The 23,301-nt window shown below is 43.4% G+C and overlaps 1 protein-coding gene across 2 annotated transcripts in view; it reads left to right on the top strand.

The window, feature by feature from the left end:
• The window catches only part of VGLL4 (vestigial like family member 4), an 89,523-nt gene extending 68,156 nt beyond the window's left edge, over positions 1-21,367 (top strand). Inside the window, exons 4-6 of one of the 2 annotated variants that reach the window (XM_080350481.1) lie at positions 13,073-13,295; positions 16,412-16,529; positions 18,340-21,367. In XM_080350481.1, coding sequence (XP_080206607.1) covers positions 13,073-13,295; positions 16,412-16,529; positions 18,340-18,608 — 610 coding nt within the window. In that variant the 3' untranslated portion in view covers positions 18,609-21,367. The remainder of the gene's footprint in view (positions 1-13,072; positions 13,296-16,411; positions 16,530-18,339) is intronic. The other variant, XM_080350480.1, reaches the window with a different exon arrangement.
• Positions 21,368-23,301: the final 1,934 nt, after the last annotated feature.

Raw genomic sequence — 23,301 nt, 5'->3', positions numbered from 1 at the left:
AAGCTTCTTGCCATGAATATCCACCGGACTTTGCTCACTTTAGTGACACTGTAATAGAAATGACCCTGGTATCCCTTTTTAAAAAATCTGCCTCCAACTGTCCTGAAAGTTACCTGGGTTCAAAGATCATGGAGTAATTTGGGTTAGAACAGGCTATAGGAGCCATTCCATCCAAGCTCCTGCTTCAGGCAGGGTCAGCCGTGGCTTCTTCTAGCTGGTAGTAGCTCCCAGCGAGGAGTTTGGAGCTGAAGCACTCAATGAACCACAGTCCTTGTTAGAGGAGGACTCCATCACCTCCCTCCTCACCCGGGCTGAGGGTGCGGTGCCATTAGGAAATGTTCCGCAGAAATTCAGGTGGTGACAGCTGGTTCCAGCTCCATTGGGGCTTGAAAAGGTTCGGAACTGGGTTGCAGAGATAGCGCGGGAGTTCTCAGAAACGTTCTTTGCTGCTAACTACTGCATTTTTGGTTCTGCATTTCATGTGGTATTAAGAAATATGTTTACGCTGTCATTTTACTGTGACAAATTGAAAAAATAACCCATCACACACAACTTGGAATACCCAAAATGTCCTTTGCTTGCAGCATCTTCAGCGGGTTCTCTTGGCATGGAGGGTTTTAGGATTGATTTGGTGTTTTCAGAGCAGGCCTGTTGAAGCTGAAAGTCTCTGTGTTGCCAGTGAGACTGTTACAATGTGGCTGTTTGGATTATAAAGCACAAAGGATTACAGAGCAGGTTTCAAACTGCTTTTCCTAATTATTTTTTTTCCTGTATGCATTCCTTGAATGATGGAATCGATATATTTTCTTATTTATTAATGGAGATCGCACACTACATAAAATTATTTTTATATATTTTCCAACAAATGTACATTAAATTGAACCTTCAGAGATGCACTTGACAGAGCTAATATTTAACTCAGAGTTAAATATTAACTCTTGAGTTTTGCAGAAGGGGGAATTTGAGAAAATACTCAGGACCCTTTGGGTTGAGGAGAGTGTAGCCAAGCACATGTGAAATGGTTGTTACATGCAGTTTCAGGGGTAAAAATTGATTGATAGCTTATCAGCCCTTGCAAAAAACCCAGCATCTGATCTGTCAAAATCTGGATATCCATTGAAGTACTTTAAGGTCAGGCAATGTTAGCTCAGGTGTTCCCACTTGCAAACAGAAAGGTTTTTTTAGCTAGCTTCAGAATTTCGGGTTGTTTTTCCATTTCATTTTCCTTCTATCGTAAAGGAGCGTGAGGCTCCCGCAGGATGATGGGGCTCCGGGCGGCCTGCGCAGCACCGGCTGTGTCAGCGTCACCCCGAGGTGACAGAGGAAGGGAACAGCATCCTTGGGCCCCGTGCTGGCTTTGTACCCAGGGGGCTGTTCCTCGGTTTATTGAAAGGGAAATTTTACATTACGTAAATTAGCATCTACATAGGGGTGAAATCCAACACCAGTCCAAAAGCCTGAGAGAAGAGCAAGAAAAGAACTGGTAACATTTACAAACACACTCTAGATGTATATCCCAACCATATGGAAACAAAGGTTTAATCTCACTTCTTTTCATTTAACCATTTTCCCAGATGTTTCCTGCAGTTTGACAGATGTACCATTTACTAGAAAGTTGTGCTCTTGAGAGTTAGAATGTTATGGACACGGTTGCTATAGACAATGACTCTGTAAGGGGAAGGTTTGGAATAAAATGTTACATTAATTTCTAGTTGAATAAGTAGTTTTTTTTCCCCAGACTGAGAGCACCGGACTGGCTGGTCTCCTTTCATTTTCTCTCATGCTGTAATGCACTACAGAAACACGCGAGCTGGCTTTAACTCATTCCTGCAAAATTGCTGAGTACTGACTCTGAGAAAATGGCATCATTTCTTAGTGTTGACAGGGGAAAAGTATTTCTCTGGCGAGTTCTAACCACGCGTGGCCGTATTTCCAGTTCAGTAAGTGCCTCGGCGGCCGGCGTTTCCCCTCTCCCCAGTTTTTGGTCTGGAGAAGCAGAGGGGGAGTGCGCGGCTTCTTGTGTTGTGGTGCTTCATGCTAATAAGCCCCAAAAGTGATTTGAGGGGAGGGAGCTGATTAATCTCGTGTCTGATCTCTCCGCCTTCCAGCCGCCCGGGGCGGGGACTCTTATCGTGACGAGGCGGCGGGGGCGGCGCGGGGACTCTTATCGTGACGAGGCGGCGGGGGCCGCGCTCTGCGCCTCAGCCGAGGCCGTGAGGCCCCGGGCGGGCCGGGGAGGCGGCCTGGGAGCGCCGAGCTTGAGCTTAGTGCTGGGCCTGCCTTTGCCCGCAGTGCTCAGCCTGAGCTTAGTTCTGGGCCTGCCCGTGCCCGCAGTGCTCAGCCTGAGCTTAGCGCCGGGCCTGCCCGTGCCCGCAGTGCTCAGCCTGAGCTTAGCGCCGGGCCTGCCCGGGGCCCAGCTCTGCTCATCCCGTGCTTAGTACCAGACCATGCCCGTGGCCACCGGCCCCAGGCTGCGAAGGGCTGGGTATGGTTTTCATTGAGGATTTATCGTGAAAGCAAACGACAAGGGAAATAAGCGGACTTTGCCGCCATTGAAGCCGGAAGGTTCTAAGCTCAGTTATTTGACCAGTTCCCCCAGTGGAAAAGGTCGCTGGAGTCCCGTGGACTTTGTCCTTGCACTGATGTTGACTTAATTAGATCCCCATGTCCAGATTGCTTGACTGAAATTGAGCTGTCCTTTAAATTTCTTACGTAGCTCAGCAGTTCTCCAAGATTTCTCGTTGGCGGTGTGAACGTTCCTGAGCCCCAGCGGGATGTGCCCACGAGGGCAGGCGCGAGCGCTGGCCCCTGCGGCCCCTGCGCGCGGAACCGGCTCGATGCACGGTGTCCCTGCTCGGAACGCGGGCCGTGACTTGGGTGAGCCATGGCAAAGTCCCTCCAGAACATCTGGGGAGAAGTCTCAGCACAGCCGTTGCTGCTGCGTTAGGCTGTAACGTGACACAGGTGTGCAGTTACTGTGGATCCTGGAGGAGCCGCACATTACAGTCAGGTCAAGGTTGATACGCGTGTCCCTGTCAAAATCCTGTCTTTAAAGTCCTTGTCTGTCAAAGTTGTTTGTATTATTTGTGTTTAAGCCGTGTGGCCGTGGCTGACTCACTGCTGTCCGAGTGATAAAGAATGACACTTCCTGAATCTTTTTGTCACATTTTTAATCAGTAAATCACTCTTTTAAAAAGGGAGTAAATAAAAACACCAAATGCTTTCACACGTGGTTTGCTTTTCTAACTGAAGTCTGCCTTAAACCAGAAATTTCTGTGAGAGGATGCTATTGATGGTAGAATCTGGTGTTTAATGGGGGTGCTTCAAACCACAGGACCCTTACAAGCACTTAACTGCTACTGCTGGTATCAGCTCTTCAAAGGAATACTTTTGCTGTATTATTATGAATACTTGTCCAAAATACAAAGAAGCTCTTATTGTACTTCTAGTGCTTCTGCTGGACATTTCAGTAATTCAGATTTTATTAGCAATTACGAACAGTTTCAATAAACTTCTAATGAAATGTTTATTGCTTTTATAAAACAGCCCATGAAAAAAACTGATTTCTTAAAACCAGTTACTTAAACACCATTCTCAGTCTGAAGCTTGGGGTTTTGTGAGAATTTTTGAAATTGCTGTCTGAAAGTTAATTAATGTACTTTCTCAGCTTTGTCTGCTTCCCATCAGTGAATGTTACACCGTATATCTGATGAATAGGTACGATCATTTGTGAGATTTAATAATGATCTGGGCTCTTTTCCCTCCTTCTCTTAAGAATTTTTGAAGTTTGAAAAGAAAGCACTATAGTCCCATGTCCTGACAGTTTGACACAGTTAATTCTAGCATTGTGACCTTATTCTCAGAGACTGGTTTGTGTTGTTAAAGCTCTTAATAAACAAACTTGCCATTCTCATGTTGTTGATAGCTTTTAATTCCCACGTCATCTGTTTGAAGAAAACTATTTCTTCTGCCATAAGAGTCTACCTGATGCAGTCTTTTATGTAATGGAACTAAATAAAATCCCATAAACTTTTGAGAATTTGGGGTTCACAGATTGACTTAAGCTGGCACTCACTTTTACCAAAAAATGGTTGCATGACAGGTATTAAGTGATGAATGAAAGTTTGTTGTTTTTTTTTTTTCCAAATAAAAAAGTAGAAAATATTGTGAGAACCAACCCAGAAAATATTATAAGAAAATGTAACTGCCATTTTTTATTTCCTCTAACAGTTCTGCACAGTTTCACCACTGAGTTTCAACACCACCAAGTTTTCCCAGAGCCTGCAGAGCAGCCTGATGTTCCCTGGCAGTATTGAGCACACATGTATGTGGCTGATCTCGTTGCAGTAGGACATGACCCACTGCTATGTCTATTTTATGTGCAAGCTTTCTCCTGACATTGGCCCAGAGCTTTCTCTGTGTGATCATAAATAGTTGTTACAGTATTTTCCAGTGACTCAGTATAAAAGATTTGTTGCATGTGCCAAGTTTAACTTCAAAAGGATGTTAACATGACTGACTTATAAAAGCTTTGTATGACCCAGCATATGAATTGGTAGAACATAAATGTCTGCCAGAGGTGTTTGGGTGGGCATTGCAGTTGGGTATAAATCAATCATTTTATAGCTGCCTCTGAGTCTTTCCAGTAACACCTCTTACCTGCTGGCTGTTTTCGTGGAAGCTTCTTTGCTTGTTCCTTATCCTGTCAGATTTTCCTTCTTGCTTGTTAGAAATTTTAGGGAAAGTTTGCAGTGTCCCTTTAACCTCATCTTTTGTAATTTGCTTTTCTGGATGTTTTTCCCCTCTTAGCAATTCAAAGTACCTCAAGGAGCTGAAACAGTTCAGACTTCTGCACGGATACTTTTAGTCTCCATTCCACCAGTGGTTGCCTTTGTGGACCATGTTTTGTTCTTCCCAGTACATGCAGTAGCCTGACTCTTTCCCCAGATGTGAACACTGGCAGGTTCCGCTCTGTCACCAGCTTCATTGGACTTTCTCAGAACAAGGTTATTGTACCTCGAGCACCCAGATGTTGTGCTGTATAGTTTACTTTTGCGTTAGAAACTAAATCTTAGTTCTGGTTCCTGACTGGCAACTGTAGCATTGAACTTCAGGTGTGTGTTGATAAGTCTGCATTTTGCAGTTCTACTAAAACTCTTCTGCAAGAAAGTGCTCTCTGTAACTGTAGTAGCAGTGTCTTCTAAACACATCCCACATCCTCTGCAGAGCCTTTTTCAGCTTCTGAATCATTCACGTCTTCTGTCCTTGGTCTTCATAGTTGGCAGAAATAGTTGTTTGCTTATGCATTTTTCTAGTGTTTTGTGCAGGCTTTTAAAGGCAGCGGGAGCTACTGACGTTCTTTGAAGAGAGAGTTATGGGGAGGTGGCTGAATCAGATAAATCTCAAACGTTTGGTTCCATCTCCCGCCTCCCAAGAAACACGCTGTTCTCTGACAGACCGCTAGACCATAGTTAGAACAGGGGAACCAGTGATGCCGTGTTGCAGGTGAGAGGACCAGAAAGTTTCTCCTCTGTGGCTAACAAGGTTGGCAGGAGCCTGAGTGGTTTTTGTCCTCAGTCCTAGGAAGCTCAGAGCTGATGAGAGTTGTACTCAGCTATGGGTTTCCACCTAGATATAGTTTAACAAAACATTGAAGAGCTGAAATGGGCTTATTTTTACACTACTGAAATCATGGTGCGTTTTAGAAAACTTTTTATGATGGCTGCACTGTCCAGTTATACCCAGACACTTGTTACTGTGGTAGTACTGAAATGCTGAAACTCTCTGCTGTTCCAGCTCCACTTTTTGAGCCGTTAGTAATTTTTTTTTTTCAATTTATTTACTTTTCCTGACAGGCTCATTCACATTTACAGTTAGCAGAATTAATTAGATCAATTACCAGTTCAGAATTTTTCCAGATATTTATTAGATGTTAAAATTCTGATATTTACAACTCAGGTGTGGCCTCACATCAGACCTTTTCAAAAAATGATGGTACTTTAAAGTGAGCCACCAGATATACCACACAAAGTGAGCAGCTACCTTTAGAAGTTTGGAGTTGAGCGAGCAGGCAGTGGAAGTGCAGAGCAGAGCAATTAGGGGGCGAGCAGAGTTCCTGTAGTAACTTCTTTTTTTTTGAAGTTGATTTATGGCTTTTGATTTTTAGAAGTAACCTGCAGTCTGTACCTATTGCAGTAAGGTAACTTTGTCACTCTGGATTGTCTCTGCATGCATGTGTTCCAGCAGTGATGTAATTTCTCATTTAATGAATCCCAGAGCTTTACCTACGTATGGAATGAATGATTGCCATTTTAAGTCAACCAGTGCTGCCTTTTAAAACTGTCCTTTGAGTGTTGAAGATGGCCAAACAAACAAAAATTCCTGTGAGAAAAATAAGTAGGATCTGAGATTGTGTTAATTTATTTTACTGTACATTAGATTTAGATTTCAGTTTTGTGGGTTTGGCTTCTGACTCAGGTCTTACATCATGTGGTTCTCTTGCATTCTTTCATACTAGTGAATATGAAGCCTTCAGGAAGGGAAGCTCTTCTGTACCTGAGTATTTTTGATTGGTGCAGCCAGTAATGGGACACTCTTTTTATGCATTTCACAGCTTACTATTTATTTCTTTTACTGTGAAATCTGTTCTTCTGGCTGATTACATTTGCAAGTAACTATCTGGTCTAAAGTTTGAACTCTGAAAGTCTTGTCTTAGTGAGAACAAGTATAGAAAGCCTGACCTATGTTGATTTATATGTAAGATTGTTCTATTTTGTGGGGTGTTTTTCTATCATTTTATTTTGAATTCCCATATCAAAGGTCTTTCCATGGGCTGTAGCACTAAGCTGCAAAAAAATATTTCATGAATTGAAATTTTTTTAAGGCAAGAAACTGCAGAATTCTGATTACAGAGGAGTGGAGAGAGCAGAGAAAAATAGGTACAGACTGTGCATGCGGAGTTCTGACTCTGAGAGAGCTCGTGTGAATATGGTGCTTAATTCTCCAAACTGGGCCCGATGATCAGGTTCAAAATTTCAAAAGAAGAAAAACTCCTTTATGGGAAGAGTTCAGTTTAATCCTTGGTGGCTGGAGAAGCTTTGAGGCAGTGCTTAAAATCCTGGCTGCCTTTGCTTTTGCCTTAGCTGTTTCTAGCCTGAGGCAGCAAGTGAAACCTCAGCCACTTGCCTCTTTCCTTGTTGCACACACGTGAATGGGGCAGAAGAACGGGAGGGTGCAGGAGCCGCTCTGTGGCCAGCGGGACAGCAAACTGCTGGTCCCAGGCCTCCAGAACCAGAGCAGAGGCAGGGCTGACAGCGGCCGCTTTGGGAATGTGCTGTGCAGAGGAGAATATACTGTACAAATCATGTTTACATAAAAACAATGGCAAAAAGGAGGGCATTCTTTATCTTTCTCAGGCAACCATATCCAATGTCTGGATTTTGTGATTCTTGCCAAAACAAGTTGCCTACTTGAAAACTTTTTGGGCTGGAGTACTAAGCCATAAAAGGAAAATGCTACTCCAAGTAACAAGGAAGCACACAGAATGGGCTGAAAAAGGGTTATGCATTTAGGTAGCAGCTGTTCAAAACAGACGTGGATTGTAGAGCATATTGGTCTGATTGCAGTACTTTTTCATGTTACAAATACTTCACATAATTTGCTGATGCTCAAAGAGCAAACTGTTAATACTTTCACATTTTGTTTGAGTTTCTTGAGGGAATTTGGATAGTTTAAAAAATTCTGAGTAAGTGAAACTTAGGCTTTTCTCCTCTGGATATATATCACTGTATTTTGAAATATCACCTTAAATTCTTGTTCTCCCATCTCCCAGTAACAGAATTAATGTATGCAAGTAGATACTTTTGCAGGAAATGATCCTCATCATGTGGAGAAGATACTTTATATCAGTGGATTATAAATCCTTAAGTAGTCTTTAGCAAAAGCAGCTGTCCTCTTCTAGATTTAAGAGTTCATGAATAAATACAATAAAAGATGCTAGAAAATGCTGAAAATACTAAAATAATATTTGAATTAGGTTACACAAATGAAAGTTTTAAGCAATATTGAGCATTGTGTTTATACAAAGAAAACATCTTGCATGATAATTAAAAAGCACTGTAAGTGGATACTTGTTCTTTCTGCAAGTGAAACACGCTCCTACAGTAGAACCATTTCAAGTTAGAGCTCTATTTCTGCCAAAGGGAGTGTGAAACGTCTGTGATTTCTTCACTGGGAGGTACAGTAATACTTTTGGCATCTGTTCCTGAAGGATCTGCAGGCTGGAAGTGAGTGTAGGCAAAACTGTCCCCTTTGGTGGGCCCCTTTTTTTTCCTTTTCCTTCAGCAGCTGGCAGGGTTTGTCTGTTCCCATAGGCTGAGCGTGAATTACTGCCACTCCGTGCCAGCGAACAGAACAGCCGCGTTTAAAGGTTGTACAACAAAAAATATTCAGGACAATGCATTTTAGCTACCTTTGAACTGGTTCCTGAGGAGGACTGAAACATTGCTTTCAATTAAGAGCCATTATTTAGCCCCAAAGTGCCGCAGACTTTGAGCCAGCAGTCAGGATGTGTGTGGTTTTGGTATGACATCCATCCGAGCACATGATGCTTGGTAAGTGCTGGAGCCTCCGTTATGATTCATTGGGGAGAAACATGGAAAACAATGTCTGTTTTTCAAGTGTTGGAGAAATGAATCGAAGGTTGGAATCCTGTATAATTTTGCTAAAATAACCCTGCAAGTAGCTGGAATACCTCTGTTAGCAGGGCAGGAAGGGTGATGGGACGGCTGATGGAACAGCGTCTCCCTGCCCTATGTTTGCTCGGCTTCTCACCAGTATTGGTTGTTTGCTGGTTTTTAAGCCAGGGCAGATGCGCTGGCACATTGGCCACTGGAGATGGCGTCCAGAGTCACATACACTGAGTTTTAAGTTAAAGCGGAACTGGGATGGTACAGCTGTTTGGACAGCTGGATTTATTTGTAGTGTATATTCTTAAATTATTTTTCAAACATGGTCAGAAATCCCTCTTTGTAATTTTCTGTCTTTATTTTTGAATTAAGAGATGCATCTCTGCCCTTTTTCAATGCATGTGGAAAATTTTAAGCTAACTCACTTTAATGGGCCACAATTATTTTCAAACACATACAGTTTTGATCACCCCTTCAGACAAAGCATCTGTTGAAACAAGAATGACTTCTCTCAATAATAATATAAAAATTGTAACAAACTTTTGGTTTCTAATAGAAAATTACTTTTGAAGTTACATTTTAAACTACAATTTTTTAATAATATGAAATTGGATACTCTAAAAATAATTTTATGTCTAATTGTTTTACAAGTGGAGTCAGATGTCTGCAGGATTTGCTATTTATATTTAAGCAGGAGGGACTCAGAAGTGCTAGTGTATTTTCACAAGGGCAGAGCTATCATGTTACTATTCTACATGGTGCTGTAAAATTTTCAGCTGGGCTCAGAAAAAACAATATCTGATATGGAAGTAGAAGCTTCAGGGGTTTTTCATTTTTTGCCAAGACTATATATTTGCAGGTAGATGAATTGAGGAGATTTTTGAGGAGTGAAGTATGAACTGTTCCCTGCTCGGAAGAGGAGTTGATCTCATTTTGGAAGAGGGAACTAACTATTTGTCTGCAGAAAGGGCTGGGGTGTGGTCTGCTGAGATCACTGAGATAACTCGGTAATTTTGGGTATCTTTAGGGAAGCTGTGCCTACTATGCTGTGCTTCCTGGCGTCAGACCGATCCCCTCTCCCAGCAGCTCGGCCCCTTCTTCCAAAAATCTTTGCACAAAACTTTTTTTGGCAGCAAAACTAGCAGTTTGCTGATATTTAGGGCTGTGATTTTTTTTGTTTGTTTGTTTAAAGTATAGGATGAGTGAAATAGGTGCTATTGTGTAAAATGGAAAATTTCTTCTGCCTGGGAATTTCAGTAGGTTGGTTCATCACGGGTCACTTGAAAGGCCTCTCTTCCCCCCCCAACCCCAAAACAGCACTAAGTTGTTGAAATCCCAGTTCTAAGAAAAAAACGCAGAGAACTGATGTAGCTACATTTTTTGTTTCGTTTTACAAGTATTTGTGGTGGAGGAAAAAAAGTTTTTTGTTTGAAAATCAGCTTGTGCTTATTGAAACAAAATATAATCGTTCTGAACAGGGATGATTTTTTTTGAGGCAGTGAAAAGTAGGAATCTACTGGAGCTTTATAGGATTTTGCAGCCTCCAAATGGTTATTTAAATCGTAGTAGACCAGATAATATTTACTTGAAAAGTAAGATTTTTGGCTTGCAGCCACCAAAAATACTGCATTGCAGCGAGAAGCATGAGCCATCTCTCCACTGCGTTGCCTTTAGCACTTGCACAATGATTTCAGCGATGTCGTGTGATTGTTTCCCAGGCTCTCTAGCGGCTGTTGTCTAGGTACCACAACGCTCTACAAAGGCATCCTGTGCATGCGGTTCCATCCTGCTGCCTGGGGGTGCTGAGGGGCTGGTTTGCTGCAGTCAGTAGCTGCTTTCAGGACGGCAGTTCAGGGTGAGGCTGCTGTGCTTCAGATACACAGTCTGTTGTAAGTCACGTGTTTGCATCTGTCCTTAGCTCTGCAATGCAGTTCTACTCCTCCCTTCTGAATGCGGGTGCAGAAGGGCAGCCTTGTGAATGGCAGCAGTACCAGAGCTGGCAGAAGGTGGAAATGCAGCATTGGGAGAGCGTGCTGGTCTGTGTGCTGCTTACTGTGTCCAAATCTGGCCTATAAAGCAGGATTCAAGAAACACAGGATTTGCAGAGACATCTTAAGCACCAGCTGTGAAGCCTTAAAGGTTACATTTTATGGTCGATTCTGCTAATCTGCAACTACTAATTTGTAATTAGTCAAAAGGAACAAGCGATAGGCATGGGGGTGGAGAGCAGGGATCTGAACAGTGTCAAATTGTCTTGTTATTCTGTTGGCTGTTCCTTCTGTTGGCACGTCGGGGGAATTTGGCACAGAGTCTAAGCCGTGTCCTGAGGTGCTTCAGTCACTGGTTGCCTGGTATCATATTAACCCTGGCTAGTACCATGAGACAGGAGTTGAGATTTAATTTGGGCAGTGATAGATTTCTAGCTTAGTGAACCAAGTGACTCTTGAGTGGGCCAAGGAACAGCACCGCAGACTTCTGAGGAGTTAGCAAAGGTCCTGTTCCCCAACGCAGCAGATTCTGCACCCCAATCTCAAGAAAGATGGCAGCGTTTCTAGCTCTTACATGAGGGGGCCACAAGGATGGCAAAGGTATGGGAGCAGCATTTGAAGAAAGTAGTACCCTGGAGAAAAAAAGCTGTTGAACAGAGGGTGGTCTGAGGATGCGAAGCAGGGAGTGGTAGCTTTCTATCTCTCTTAGTACAAGAACTAGGGCAATAGCAGACCAAGCTATCAGATTTTAGGTTGAAAAGAAACAAAAAGAGCCTGTGAAGAAAAGGTACTTAACAAAGCATGTAGTTTGAACTGTGGGATCCATTGCCACAGGACACAGTCGAGGCTGAAAGTTTACGTGGTCTCAGAAGACGCTGGAAAAGGTTGAGCAGCACAACGAACCCAGCTGCGGGGTGAGGGCAGCGGCCCTGGCCATGCACAGGCCTAGGGTTCTGCCCAAACCACGCACGGGGCGCGTGTGACAGTGTGAGGTGCTGCTGTGGTGCTGGGCATGCCTGTGACCACTGGTGATTTCTCCATTTTATATGATATAGAGAAATAACCTTCAAGGCAAAGTAATATTAATATTATTGTCTGATTTTAATTAACATAAAAGAAGTAACCTAAGCAATTATTTCATTTCTATAAACCTGCAAGGTTTTTCTATGGCATTTTGGAGTTCCTCGTTTTCCTCTGTTGGAAGGGCTTTTTTTTACCCTCCACTGTTAGCATTGCTTTTTGAGAGACTTCCTCAGACGTTTATATAGGCAGTAGCTTCTTGGAGTTGTAACTTATTTCAATGTTGAATATTATTTGTACATCTTAATTTCTAGTATTACAGAAGACAATTTCTATTCCTTTTCTATCTCTGCTTAATATTCATCCGAGCATTTTTAAAGCTTGCTCCTGCATACCAACTTGCTATGCTATGCTTAAAAAAGTGGAGGAGAAAACATCTTGGAATTTGTCCACTTACACACAGGGCATGTAGGACACTCCACTGTTACTGCAAGAATCTTCTGAAGGCAAAATGTATTTTCCACAGAACGAGGTCTCTCCTCTGGTGCTTCCCTGTGTGACAGACGGGCCGGGTTTGCCGTGTCCGCACAGCAGCGGCTGTTGCAGCGGTAACTCTGCCGTACCGGTGCGTTCAGAGCGCCCCCCGTCCCCACGCTCACCCGGAGACTGCCCGCCGCAGTGAGGATGAGGCACCTGTCCCTTTGGTGCACTGCTTTTGATGACAATGATCTTGCTGTGTGGAAACTGTCATACCTAAGTCCAAAATCAGTATTATTTAATGGCAGTGAATGCTAGGCTAATTATGTGAGTATATCTACTGAGATATACTGTGCAGTAGTTTTTTGAAATTACTCTTAAAGAACACTTGTTAAATTCTTCTGAGATAAGTGCAGTGTAGTTTGCTTTTCCTTAATTTTCTGCTCTGAAAATTTATCTTCCTGCCTTGACTCACTGCATTTTGCTGGTATCAGCCCATGTCTTTGGAGTAAAATGAGCTTTTCTTGGGCTTCAGCAACGCTTAGAGAATATTGCAGTGTTAGGAGACAGAGTGGGATTAATAGTACGTTAAACAAGGAGGAGTCTGATCTTAACAAAGCATGACCAGTTAGTTTAACTGGTGCCTTTAGGTGAGAATGTGAAGAAATTCTAGGCTGAGGAGAAATGTTGGTTGCCAGAGCTTGCGAACGTAAAGTGTTGGCTCCCTATGCAGGGAGGCAGCTGGACAGACGGGCACCTCGCTGTGGGATTCGGTGCCCTCCTCGCAACCAAGCAAAATGCATTGCTTCATGTTTCTTAAAGGGATTTAATGTTGCATATTTCTTTGTAGCTTGTAGCAGTAGTAAGTCCTTTAACCGTTTTTTTCCTTTCATGTATTAGAAACAAGACTGCCAATGGGGATTACCGGAAGGAGCACAGAGAGAGGAGTCGCAGCCCCATCGAGAGGGCTGCTGCCCCAACAATGAGCCTTCATGCCAATCACATGTACGCCTCAATCCCAAGCTTGACCATGGATCAACCTCTAGCACTGACCAAAAACAGCATGGATGCAACCCGAACAGCCAGCATCACCCCTACACTGACTTCTGTGGAGCGGCAGCAGGTACTGGCTTCTGGGTTGACAAGAAGCTCTGGGTGGTTGTAGGAATCCTTGACGGAGACACAGTGAGAGCTTCCCTGCTGTAAGCAGAACGTGCTATGTGTTCCAATAGGCAGGCGATGCAATGCTTCAGGCAAAATGTGTTTTAAACACGCACAATTAATGCCACAGCTCATTGTGTTTCATGTGAATAAATTGCCAGTGTTTAAATATATCTGTCACAGATTTCTGAGTCTTCCTGCTTTTTCTAGTGCTTTACTAAGTGTGTGGATGTGTGTGTTTTAATTGGGCGTGCAAAGTCTAAGTTGCTCTGTGGTTGAGTGGGCTCTGGTGCCTGCTTGGCAATAAGTGCTGCAGCACACGGTAAAGACTCCAGCCCTGCTCCTCTTGGCAGTCTGTGCTGCTTCCCTCCCGCTGCCCCGGCTCTCTCCTGCCAGGACTGCTGAGAGAGAGGTGCAAGGCAGAAAGGGCAGAAAGGAGAATTTTGCACTGAACTTTCCAGGTGAAGGAAGCTGGAATGACCTTAGTTGTTGTAGCAAACCAAAAGCATTCATTGAGTTGTTCAGAGCAGTGTTGTGTCACTGTTTCATAATAACTTTTCCTAAAGCAAAGTACAGATTTTTAATTATTTTATAGTTCTATTACCATATGCTGGAGTGGGATTTGGGGTTTGGTTTGGTTTTGACTGGTTGGTTGGTTTTTGGCTTGCCCTTTCGTACATTGCATTTGTTTTCCTTCAGAACTGCCATCTCTATGCAGTTTATACAATAACAGTATTCTTATATGTCAGACTTGCTTTTCTCTCTCTGACAAGTGGAGAGACAAAGACAAGGCAAGATAATGGAGCTGCGATGAGCTACAGTGTTGAGAAATGGAACTGGCCCGTGTACCCAAGCTCTTCTTCCCTTCTGTCCTCCTCCCTGCCCTGCTATGGTGCCCTGCGCCACCCGCTTGAAAGGAGGGTCTTTCGGAGCTTGGGATCTTTCATACGCAATTTCTAAAAGCCGCTTTTTGCTGGAGCCCTATGCTTTCCGTCGGTGTGTAGATTTTCACGGTGGTTGGCTATGTACGCTGGTCTTTTACATTTTGCTGTGCCAAAATGCCTGGCTCTGCACTAGTGCTGCTGCTATCTTGCATCATTTGGCAGGCAAATTGCGGAGTTATTGTTCAGTGCAGGGCGGCCCTTTGCTCTGGTCACGTGGTGATGGCGGAGGGGGAAGGGCCAGGCCTGCGCTGATGGCGCTGCTGCCTCTGGACAGTGTCACCACTGCCCTTGGACAGTGTCACTGCTGCTCACAGACACTTCTGGTTCGATCTGTTTGACTTGGACTGAGTCCTGGGGCTCGTTATCAGGTTCCTCTCCCTTTTGTTATCTTTGACATTTTGAGCTCGATTACAATCTATTTTCTTGGGAAATAGGATGTTGAGGTAAGACCTTGCTAAGAGCACAGGGTAGAAATATTGTTTTTAAAAAGTATATTGAAAATAGGAAACCCTAGTTTGATGATTTGTTGTTTGTCTGGTTTTGAACCTTAATGTGTCGAATGGAATATCTATCATCTCTCTTTCTAATAGAGAGGTGGGGAAAAATACCTCCTTCTTTTAGGAAGGATAGGGTTATTAATCTGCTCTGGTCTCAGCTTATCTCATTATTTTCATACAAACATGTATAGTCTGCTCAGTGTAGCTGTACCCACAGAACCATACCAGAGGATTCTATGAGATGCCTTGTCCGGCCACTCAGATCCTTGGTGGTGTTGAGACAAGCTTTTTATTACCTGCCTCTCTCTCTACTTCCTACCTCTTGTATGTCTAAAATACTCTTCTGAAGAGATATGGATGCATATACACTTCTCAAAAAACACTTCATAGATGCATAAAATCTTAGCCCCTGTAAAAAAGAAAATAAATACTTCCACATGTGAACTGTTTACAGAAAAAAAAATCAAAATAATTCACTTTTTTCTTAACTGCACTGACAGCAAAGTAAATAAGATGTAAATAGCATCATTGCCATTGTGTCTAGACAATTAGTGTTAAACCTTTCCTTGAAAACTCATCTCTTACTTTGGTTGAGACTAAAGTGGCACTAAACAATGAAAACTTTCCTTCTTGACTCTGTATGGTGGTAGGTAAAGTAGTGATTTATTTGTGGGATTGCTGCGCAGATCTGTAAAATGGGCGAGAAACTAAAACTGTCGATTACATCAGTTGTATGAATCTTTTGGATGCTTCACAATTCACTTGCATTGAGTATAGCAAAATGGACTCCTCGCATCATGAAATACACCACAGATGTAAAGCAAGCATAGTTCAACACCTGTGTTGCTTCCCTTCAGCCACTTGGAGAAACCGGGACATTTCTTTTCCTAAGGTGTTGTTTTGATGTAACATGTACATGGTAAACAACTATAAGAAGTTATATATATGTGTGCACTTTGTACAAAGTATACACTGTGGAACTGAGATGATGTGAATAGGCGTTTTGGGGATTTTGCATGTGTTGAGAAGGAAAAAGGATGATGTTTATTAAGTAGTGCTAGAAAGGCAGATCAGTTACAACAGGAACGTACTTGTGGTCAAGACTCACTCGTATTTTACATCTTATGGGTTTCTTGTTTTGTGACTGAAGTATAGAACACAGAATTAGGCTAGGAAAACCTCCAAATGTAAAATGGTGCCATTAAAACTTGACTAACTCTAAAAATACAAATACCTGTAAAATTTGTAAAGCCCTTCTGAGTCCTGGAATCACAAGGACATGTGGACATAGAATGAAACAAGTATTTAATGTGTTGACATTTAGTTCTGTGTATGTAATGCCTGTGAAGTTGAATCACTTGATACTTTTAATTATTTGCTTTTATGCTGCCCTTTTTATAAATGGCTGCTTGCCACTAAGAACTATTATGGAAATGCAGTGTGAGCTTTTCTTAAGCAAAGAAATGATAGCTGAATATTTTGGGGTGTAATATGCTTTACTGAATTTGACAGTTCATGGGTTACTTCACTGCAGTGTTTGCACATGTCAAGTGATTATGCAATGAACTGCTGCTCACATATATGGCTCTGGCTAATTGCCGTAGTGAGTGACGGTTTTCTTTTTTCTTGCATACCAGAACCGTCCATCCGTGATCACGTGTGCTTCAGCGAACAACCGCAACTGCAACCTCTCGCACTGCCCCATCGCGCACAGCGGCTGTGCCGCCGGGCCCGCCTACCGCCGACCCTCCAGCAGTAAGTCTCACTGGGGAGAACGGGAGAACAAATCTCGTGCACCATAACGTGTGGGCACTGATGTATTAACAGGAATAAAAGGAGGTGAAGCAATGGATACCGCTGTGTATCCTGCCTACCCAGGGACGCGTTTGCACAGATCCCCTCTGCAGCCTTTCTAACCACGGATCCTGCACCGCAGTAGAAAGAATCATTTCTAAAGTAGGGAGAGAGAGGTGTTCTTTTTTCTTCTTTGGAAAAGCTTCTTAAAAAAACCCAAACACCCCACAGAGACAAATAAGTCATTATGTTTATTTTAGTCTAAGTGACAAAGAGCAGACAGGGGCAGCAGATCCAACCATGCTCTTATTTTAGGAGCTGTAGTTTCCTCCGTCTTTCAGTAGTCAGTAGGCCTTTATGATGCAGCTGCAGTCACAAAACTCTTTTCCTGCAGATACAAACGCTCTTCCTAAACACAAAGCCTCCACCTCTCTCTGCATGGAGAACACAAGGAGCTTTGGAGGGCCGTTGCTATGGCAACCCAAGCAGGGAGCTTCAGCTTGCTACCTCTGTGCAGTTAGGACTTTTCATGGAGTCTCATCATGCAGGACTTGCTGGGAAACCTTGGCATGTGTCTCTTCACTTTCCCTCCCTGTGTGACTGGGGACACACAGCGCTCTGGTTGTGAGTGACAGCCGGGCCAGCGCAGAGCTGGGACACCAGCGTTCTGTACAGCTCACGGCAGCCACAACCCGTCAGTGCAACAACACAGGGGTGACGGAGGGAGGAACCTACAAGTCCACAGTAGGGTATTATCATTATTCTTTTTAAAAAAAAAGATAGCTGTATTGTTGAAGACTAGAATTAGAAGGTGAAGCGAGATCCTGAAGGTTATATTGCACTTTAAACAATAGCAAGGGACCTAAGATGTTAGAGGTTCTCTAGAAAACTGCTGTTACTTGTCTGGGGGAGCATCCTCTTCGTTGAGCCCCCAGCTGTATTTACATGGGCTTTGGAACAGCGGTAAATGTTTTCAGAAAACATTTGTCTCTTTTCACTTGGAGGTCTTTGTGCATGATACATTTATTTTAGGATCAATCAAGCCTTTCTGCAGCACGAAGGACAGTGGCATAGATCTTGACAGTTTTAAGTATTTTTGAAAGATAAATCTCCTTTAGACAACACAGATATTATTCTAAATTATGAAAGTGCAACTCCCTCATCTTTAGTCTGAGGAATTTTTACTATTCTCATTCAAAACCAGATTTTTAAGGTTCTTTGTTCCTCTGGTATTACACCATTTTAATGCTCGTAGTACCTAATGCAGAGACAATGATTCATTTAGTGTTCTGACTGGTTCCTAGCACAAGTGTGTCAGATGAAACCCTGACATCATCTTCTGGCATGCTGTGGTTTAGGATGGGGTCTCCTCACATCAGACTGGAGCAGCAGGCTTGGGAGCTGATTTTAAGGAACCATTTCCATCTTTACTTCTATTTAAGCCTAAATATAAGTTCTACGTGATTGTTTTGGGAGAGTTCCCCTGCGATCAGAGCTGTAGCTGTTACTAGCCTGAGGGAGAACTATAATTAGTTATAAAATGCTTACCTTTTGCAGGTCACAGAAATGCAAACATACGTAACTCCATTTATTACTTTTTTTTTAAAACTCTTTTTAAACATCTTCCTCCCCATCCCATTTGCTACCAGATCTATAATGATGTAAAGAAGTCTCGCTTTATGCTGAGATGGTAGAAAAACAGGAGAAAACCCAGGTTCTGAATGCAGTGCTGGCGCCAGGGCTCTGTGCTAACGTGTCCTCTCCCCGGCAGCCGCCCCTGCCTGCGACCCCGTGGTGGAGGAACACTTCCGCAGGAGCCTCGGCAAGAACTACAAGGAGCCCGAGCCCGTGGCAAACTCCGTGTCCATCACAGGATCGGTTGACGACCACTTCGCCAAAGCGCTCGGGGACACGTGGCTCCAGATCAAAGCTGCCAAGGACGGTGTGTCCAGCAGTCCCGAGTCGGCCTCTCGGCGGGGCCAGGCGTCCCCCTCCTCCCACATGGTCAATCACACTCACTCGCCCTCTGTCGTCTCATGAAGACTGGGACGTTTGTGAATTTGCATGGTTTGACTGAGCTTTGAAGAGTGCTTAAAATAGTGTTGGGAGAGGGGAGATTAGTTTTCAACACATGTTTTTGTGTACTCACTTTGTATTTGTAAAAGGGTGCCCTTAAAGACGATAGCAGGAACTATTTCATAAAGATTCATACGATGTAGCATCCTTTTTTCCTGCCTCAATTACCAAAGAAACCTCTGATGCAAATCTGCTCCCCCTTAAAAAAAACATAATGCACGCTAATACACAAAAGCCATTACGCTTAGTTGGTTGACCCAAACGCTTTTTGCCTTTATTAGCTTCTCGAGACTAGAATTTGTCTGATTTGCTTACATTGCCTTTTTTTTCCCTCTGTGAAGTAATTTTGTATGTATATACTTGAAAAGAACTGTCATGTATGATTTGCACTATTGAAGGAGGACTGAAGTTGCGTAGCGACTTTCTGGAAGATGGTAATATTTTGAGGGCAAACTGCTGAAAAAAGGGTTTAAGGATGACATTTCTATCAGTTTGATTTTTTCTTAAAGCAAAACAGCTTTGGAAGGGGAAGTCTCATACAGGTTATAGGTCTTTCTCTCTTTAGATTTCGGGTGCTTAGTGCTTGCAACTGGACTGCATAATTTACAGAACACGGGCATTTTTTCCTAAACACTGCAGTTTGTTAGAATAGAGCCGAGGTTGGAGGGTTCAATAGTGCTTAACAATGCATGTTTTATGAAAAATAGCTGGTATCTATTAATGTATAGACAGTAAGAATCATAATACTTATTAGCTTTTCTTCAGAATTAGTTTATTTTTGTCAGTAACAATCCTAGATATACTTACTGCTGGTACAGTTGTACTCTATGATGTTTGTATTTTATATTCACTTTAGTAGCAGCCGGCGAGCGGGGCCAGCGCAGGACGGGCCGCGCGGACAGGGCTGGTGCGGGACGGGACGCCGCAGTTTGTTCTGTCTGCAGCTCCGTCTGCTCATGGGAACTGGCTTCTGGAAACTTCCATCTCTGGAATCCCCCTGTAGCTGCAGAAACTGCCACCGTTACGTATCTTGGCTGGACAACAGATTGTTACAGTTTGTGAAATACGATCTTTAATTTTTTTAAGCTTATTCATAAACTTACGCCAAGTTGCAGCATACATTCCTCCATTAGAAAACTTTATACAGGTATTACTGCATTTATTATCATTTGCTATATTAATAGCTGCTAACTAGAAATTAGGCAGTAGAGGCAGGTGTAAAACCACAGCTGTGCTAGTACTAAGAGCTTCTCTTCTTGTACAGTGTAACTGCTCTCCCCCAGACATTCCATCTTCCCAGTACAGTTGCAACTAGGGCTTTTTTTTTTATACTGGGTTACCTGAAATGATTGGTTCAGTGTAGAAAGGTAGAACTAGTTGGAAGATGAACTACACGTGATGTATTATGGACTATGTTACAGTATTGGGTCCATTGTGGCTTTTATTTTATGGTTTTGGGTTCTTTTACGGTTAAGCTATTTAATTTGGTAAAGGTGCAGGGTAGAAAGAGATCAGGAGATTGGCTCTTACTCTTGTGGAGAAGGTGGCTGCTCGATTTTCTTTAAAAAAGAAGAAAAAAGAAAAAAAAACCACACCTAAGCCCCAGTTTTACACATTTCACTACCATCCGACTGGGTAGTCAACGCTTACTTGCTTTGGCATTCAGTACCCTACTCTGTAGGAGGATTGTTAAAAGAACACTTTTTTATATAGGTAACTTTAAGACCATCGTTACGCTGTGCGTAAAGAATGTACAGAGAAATTTGTAGGTATTTTTTGAGGAACAATTAATTTGTTAATGATATGTAGCTATTTAATTTTTCCCTTTCCTTTATTGTAATCATTCATTTTTTTTTTGTTTGGAGAAAAAAGTTGATCTTTTTTTGTTGTAGATTTGTCTGTAATACAGTAAAAGTGCAGGAACACAGTTATTCTATGAGAACACTGCATTAGCATTAATAGCCACTAGTTTGTTATTGCTACGGGCTACTGAGCATTATAACAGTAAAATACTAATACTGTAGATGGACTCTGTGGAAAATGTGACTCCTATATTTCTTTGTAAACACAAATAAGATAATGTTTTTAAAGCTAATATTTTCAATAAAAGCTGTTTTACAAGGTTACATTTACTTATCTGAGATAGGTAAATGGATTTGAGGGCAATAAAGATTTAATGTGATATGTCCAGTAGAACATATATTAAACACAATAATGTCACGAAAGCCAAAGGGTTGGGGGGAGGTGGAAGGAAACTAAACTGAACTCACCATCCTGAGATGTGGTGAAGTTTCTTCACAGAGCCAGGTCATCTACAGTTCAGTCTGAAAGATTCTCTCTGTGTTTGTAAATCTGTAATATACCATTCTTTTGTGGCCTTGTTTCACCTGCAAAAAGGAGAAAAAAAAAAAAGGTTTGGCAGGCCATCTTTTTTTTTGTACTTAAAAGTAGCCTTAAAGAACAATAAAGTGCTCTTAAATCACCGGTGTGTTCGTGCTCCTCTGTGTGGCTGCTGAGAGGCGGCCGCGCTCTGCACTGAGAGCTGGGAGCAGCAACGCGCGGCTGTGCAGCCCTGGTTCCTCCCGAGGATCCCCGTCGTTGGGACTGCCACCTGCACGAGGGGCCGCTGGAGCAGGAGCCTGTTGGGTTTGTTCCCTACACGTTCAGGGTTCATCAAGAAGCAGTCTTTACAACTGTAGCAAGAACCTGTTGCTGCCACGGGGGCCATGGGCAGGAGCGGCCGTGGTTCGGGACGTCCCTGGCTCCAGGTGCAGGTCCAGGGGGGCTGCTCCCCATGTGGCTTTGCCTTGGAAAGACTCAGCGACTCGGGCACTTCTGTGCTGTTCATGAGAAGACCCACGTCTTAGTTTTCTTTAGTTTCTAGAGAACAGAAGCTACTTTCTAGAGCAGAGAGCTGTATTTCAAATGCAGCGATCCATGGCCTTGTGTTGTGGGTGAGCAGCGTGTCAGTATGTCACTCAGTCATTGGACTGGAGACGGTTCATCCTTCACAAGTGTTCTGATTACCTGAGCGGCAAAGCTCAGTGAACCAGATGAGCCACCAGGAATCCAGAGGAATCTGAATGTGGTAGCGGTGTCTCCAAAACCCCCTAAAAACAATGAGATACAAATTACTATTGTATTAGAAGCACCAGAATGGTTTGAGAAACAAACCAGGTGTGACATGTGTGTGCATTGTTAAAATAAATGTCTGGGGTGTGGGTGATTCCATGAGCAGACACAGGGAATCATTAGTTCAACACATCTGTTGAACAGCCCTCAGTACCCGTGGAAAGAAGCCCAACTCGATGCTTTCAGAGAGTTTGGTGGGAGGCCAACTACAACACGGCTCAGGCTGATGCTGGAGGGAGCTGGTTTCCTTTCAGGAAAGAGCCATCCCTACAGCAACTAAGAGCAGGAGCAGCAGCACTGTTATCTTGCAGGTCAATAACTTCTTAGTCTTCTATTTTTCTACATGGTAAAAGGAAAAAAAAAAACAAAACACAGTAATTTATTTTCCTACCACATGATTTTTCTAATTAGCAACAAGCAGTAATTTTGCATTAAAAGGTAGTGCCATGGCCTAGAAAAACAACCAGACACACTTTTCATGTTATTAAGTACTATACTATTTGTAATGGTTTCTCTGTGAGGTAAATTAAAGGCAACTTCCAGCTATGTATTTGTAATCTCACCCCCCGCCTCCCATACGCAGACATTATTTTTGCTAACTTATGAGAATTTTCATTTTAGAAAACAGGCCTGACATCATAAATATACTCAGGATTGCGTCTGGATCTCTCCACACAGCTCAACAAGTGATCTCTCCTGAATACAGTTTCTAAGTATTTCAAGCTGCTTCAGTTGTGCTCATGAACTTCACATGAACTTCGCACACGGAGAGCTGGCCGGGCGGCGCTGCTCTGCCACACCGGGTGCAACAGCGCAGTACAGCGGGTGTAGGCGCACGGGCTGTACATCTGCTCACTTTTAGCCTGTACTAACAGTGTCCCTGCTCAGTGCCCACTGACCTGCCCTGCAGATTGTGCTCCGCTGGTAGGGCTGAAGGGCACAACATTTATCCCCGTTACACCAACAACCACCCGGAGCGGCACAGGGAGGTTGCGGAGGGGCCGGGCAGGGTCTGCGTGGCTGCCGGCACGCACACTCAGCTGCTGTGGCAGAGGAGGTGGCAGGGAACCCCTACAGCTGCTCAGCTGCTCATAAAACAGCTACATCACTGCACCGTGTAACTGAACTGCTAGAATTTAAAACTGGCACATGCACAAAACCTGAACTTGTAACCAGTTCACCATCATGGACTGGCACAGCAACTGCACAGGGGGAAGATGCTTCCCAAGCAGCAGCTGAGCTGTCGATGCAGCTGGGCTGAACGCTGCCCGGGTGCCAGGGACGGCTGGGGGTGGGAACAAATCCAGCTGTTCTAGGAGGACAGAGCAGTCAGCGGAGAAAAACATGTAAAATTGTCTTTGAGCATTGTTCAGAAGCCTTTCTGCAGCAGCAGCACTGGGAGAAGACACTGCATATGCTGGACTAACTACTTAAGTTACAGTGATCCATACTGGCTGTGTGAATGAAGACTTCTCCAGTATCCCAACACCACGCCAATACGTCATGCTGCTTAACGTGACAGCCT

Source organism: Nesoenas mayeri (assembly GCF_963082525.1).
Source record: "Nesoenas mayeri genome assembly, chromosome: 10".
NCBI classification, from domain to species: Eukaryota; Metazoa; Chordata; class Aves; order Columbiformes; family Columbidae; genus Nesoenas; species Nesoenas mayeri.
The sequence above is the reverse complement of the archived record's forward strand: the minus strand, read 5'-3'. Positions and strand labels throughout refer to the sequence as shown.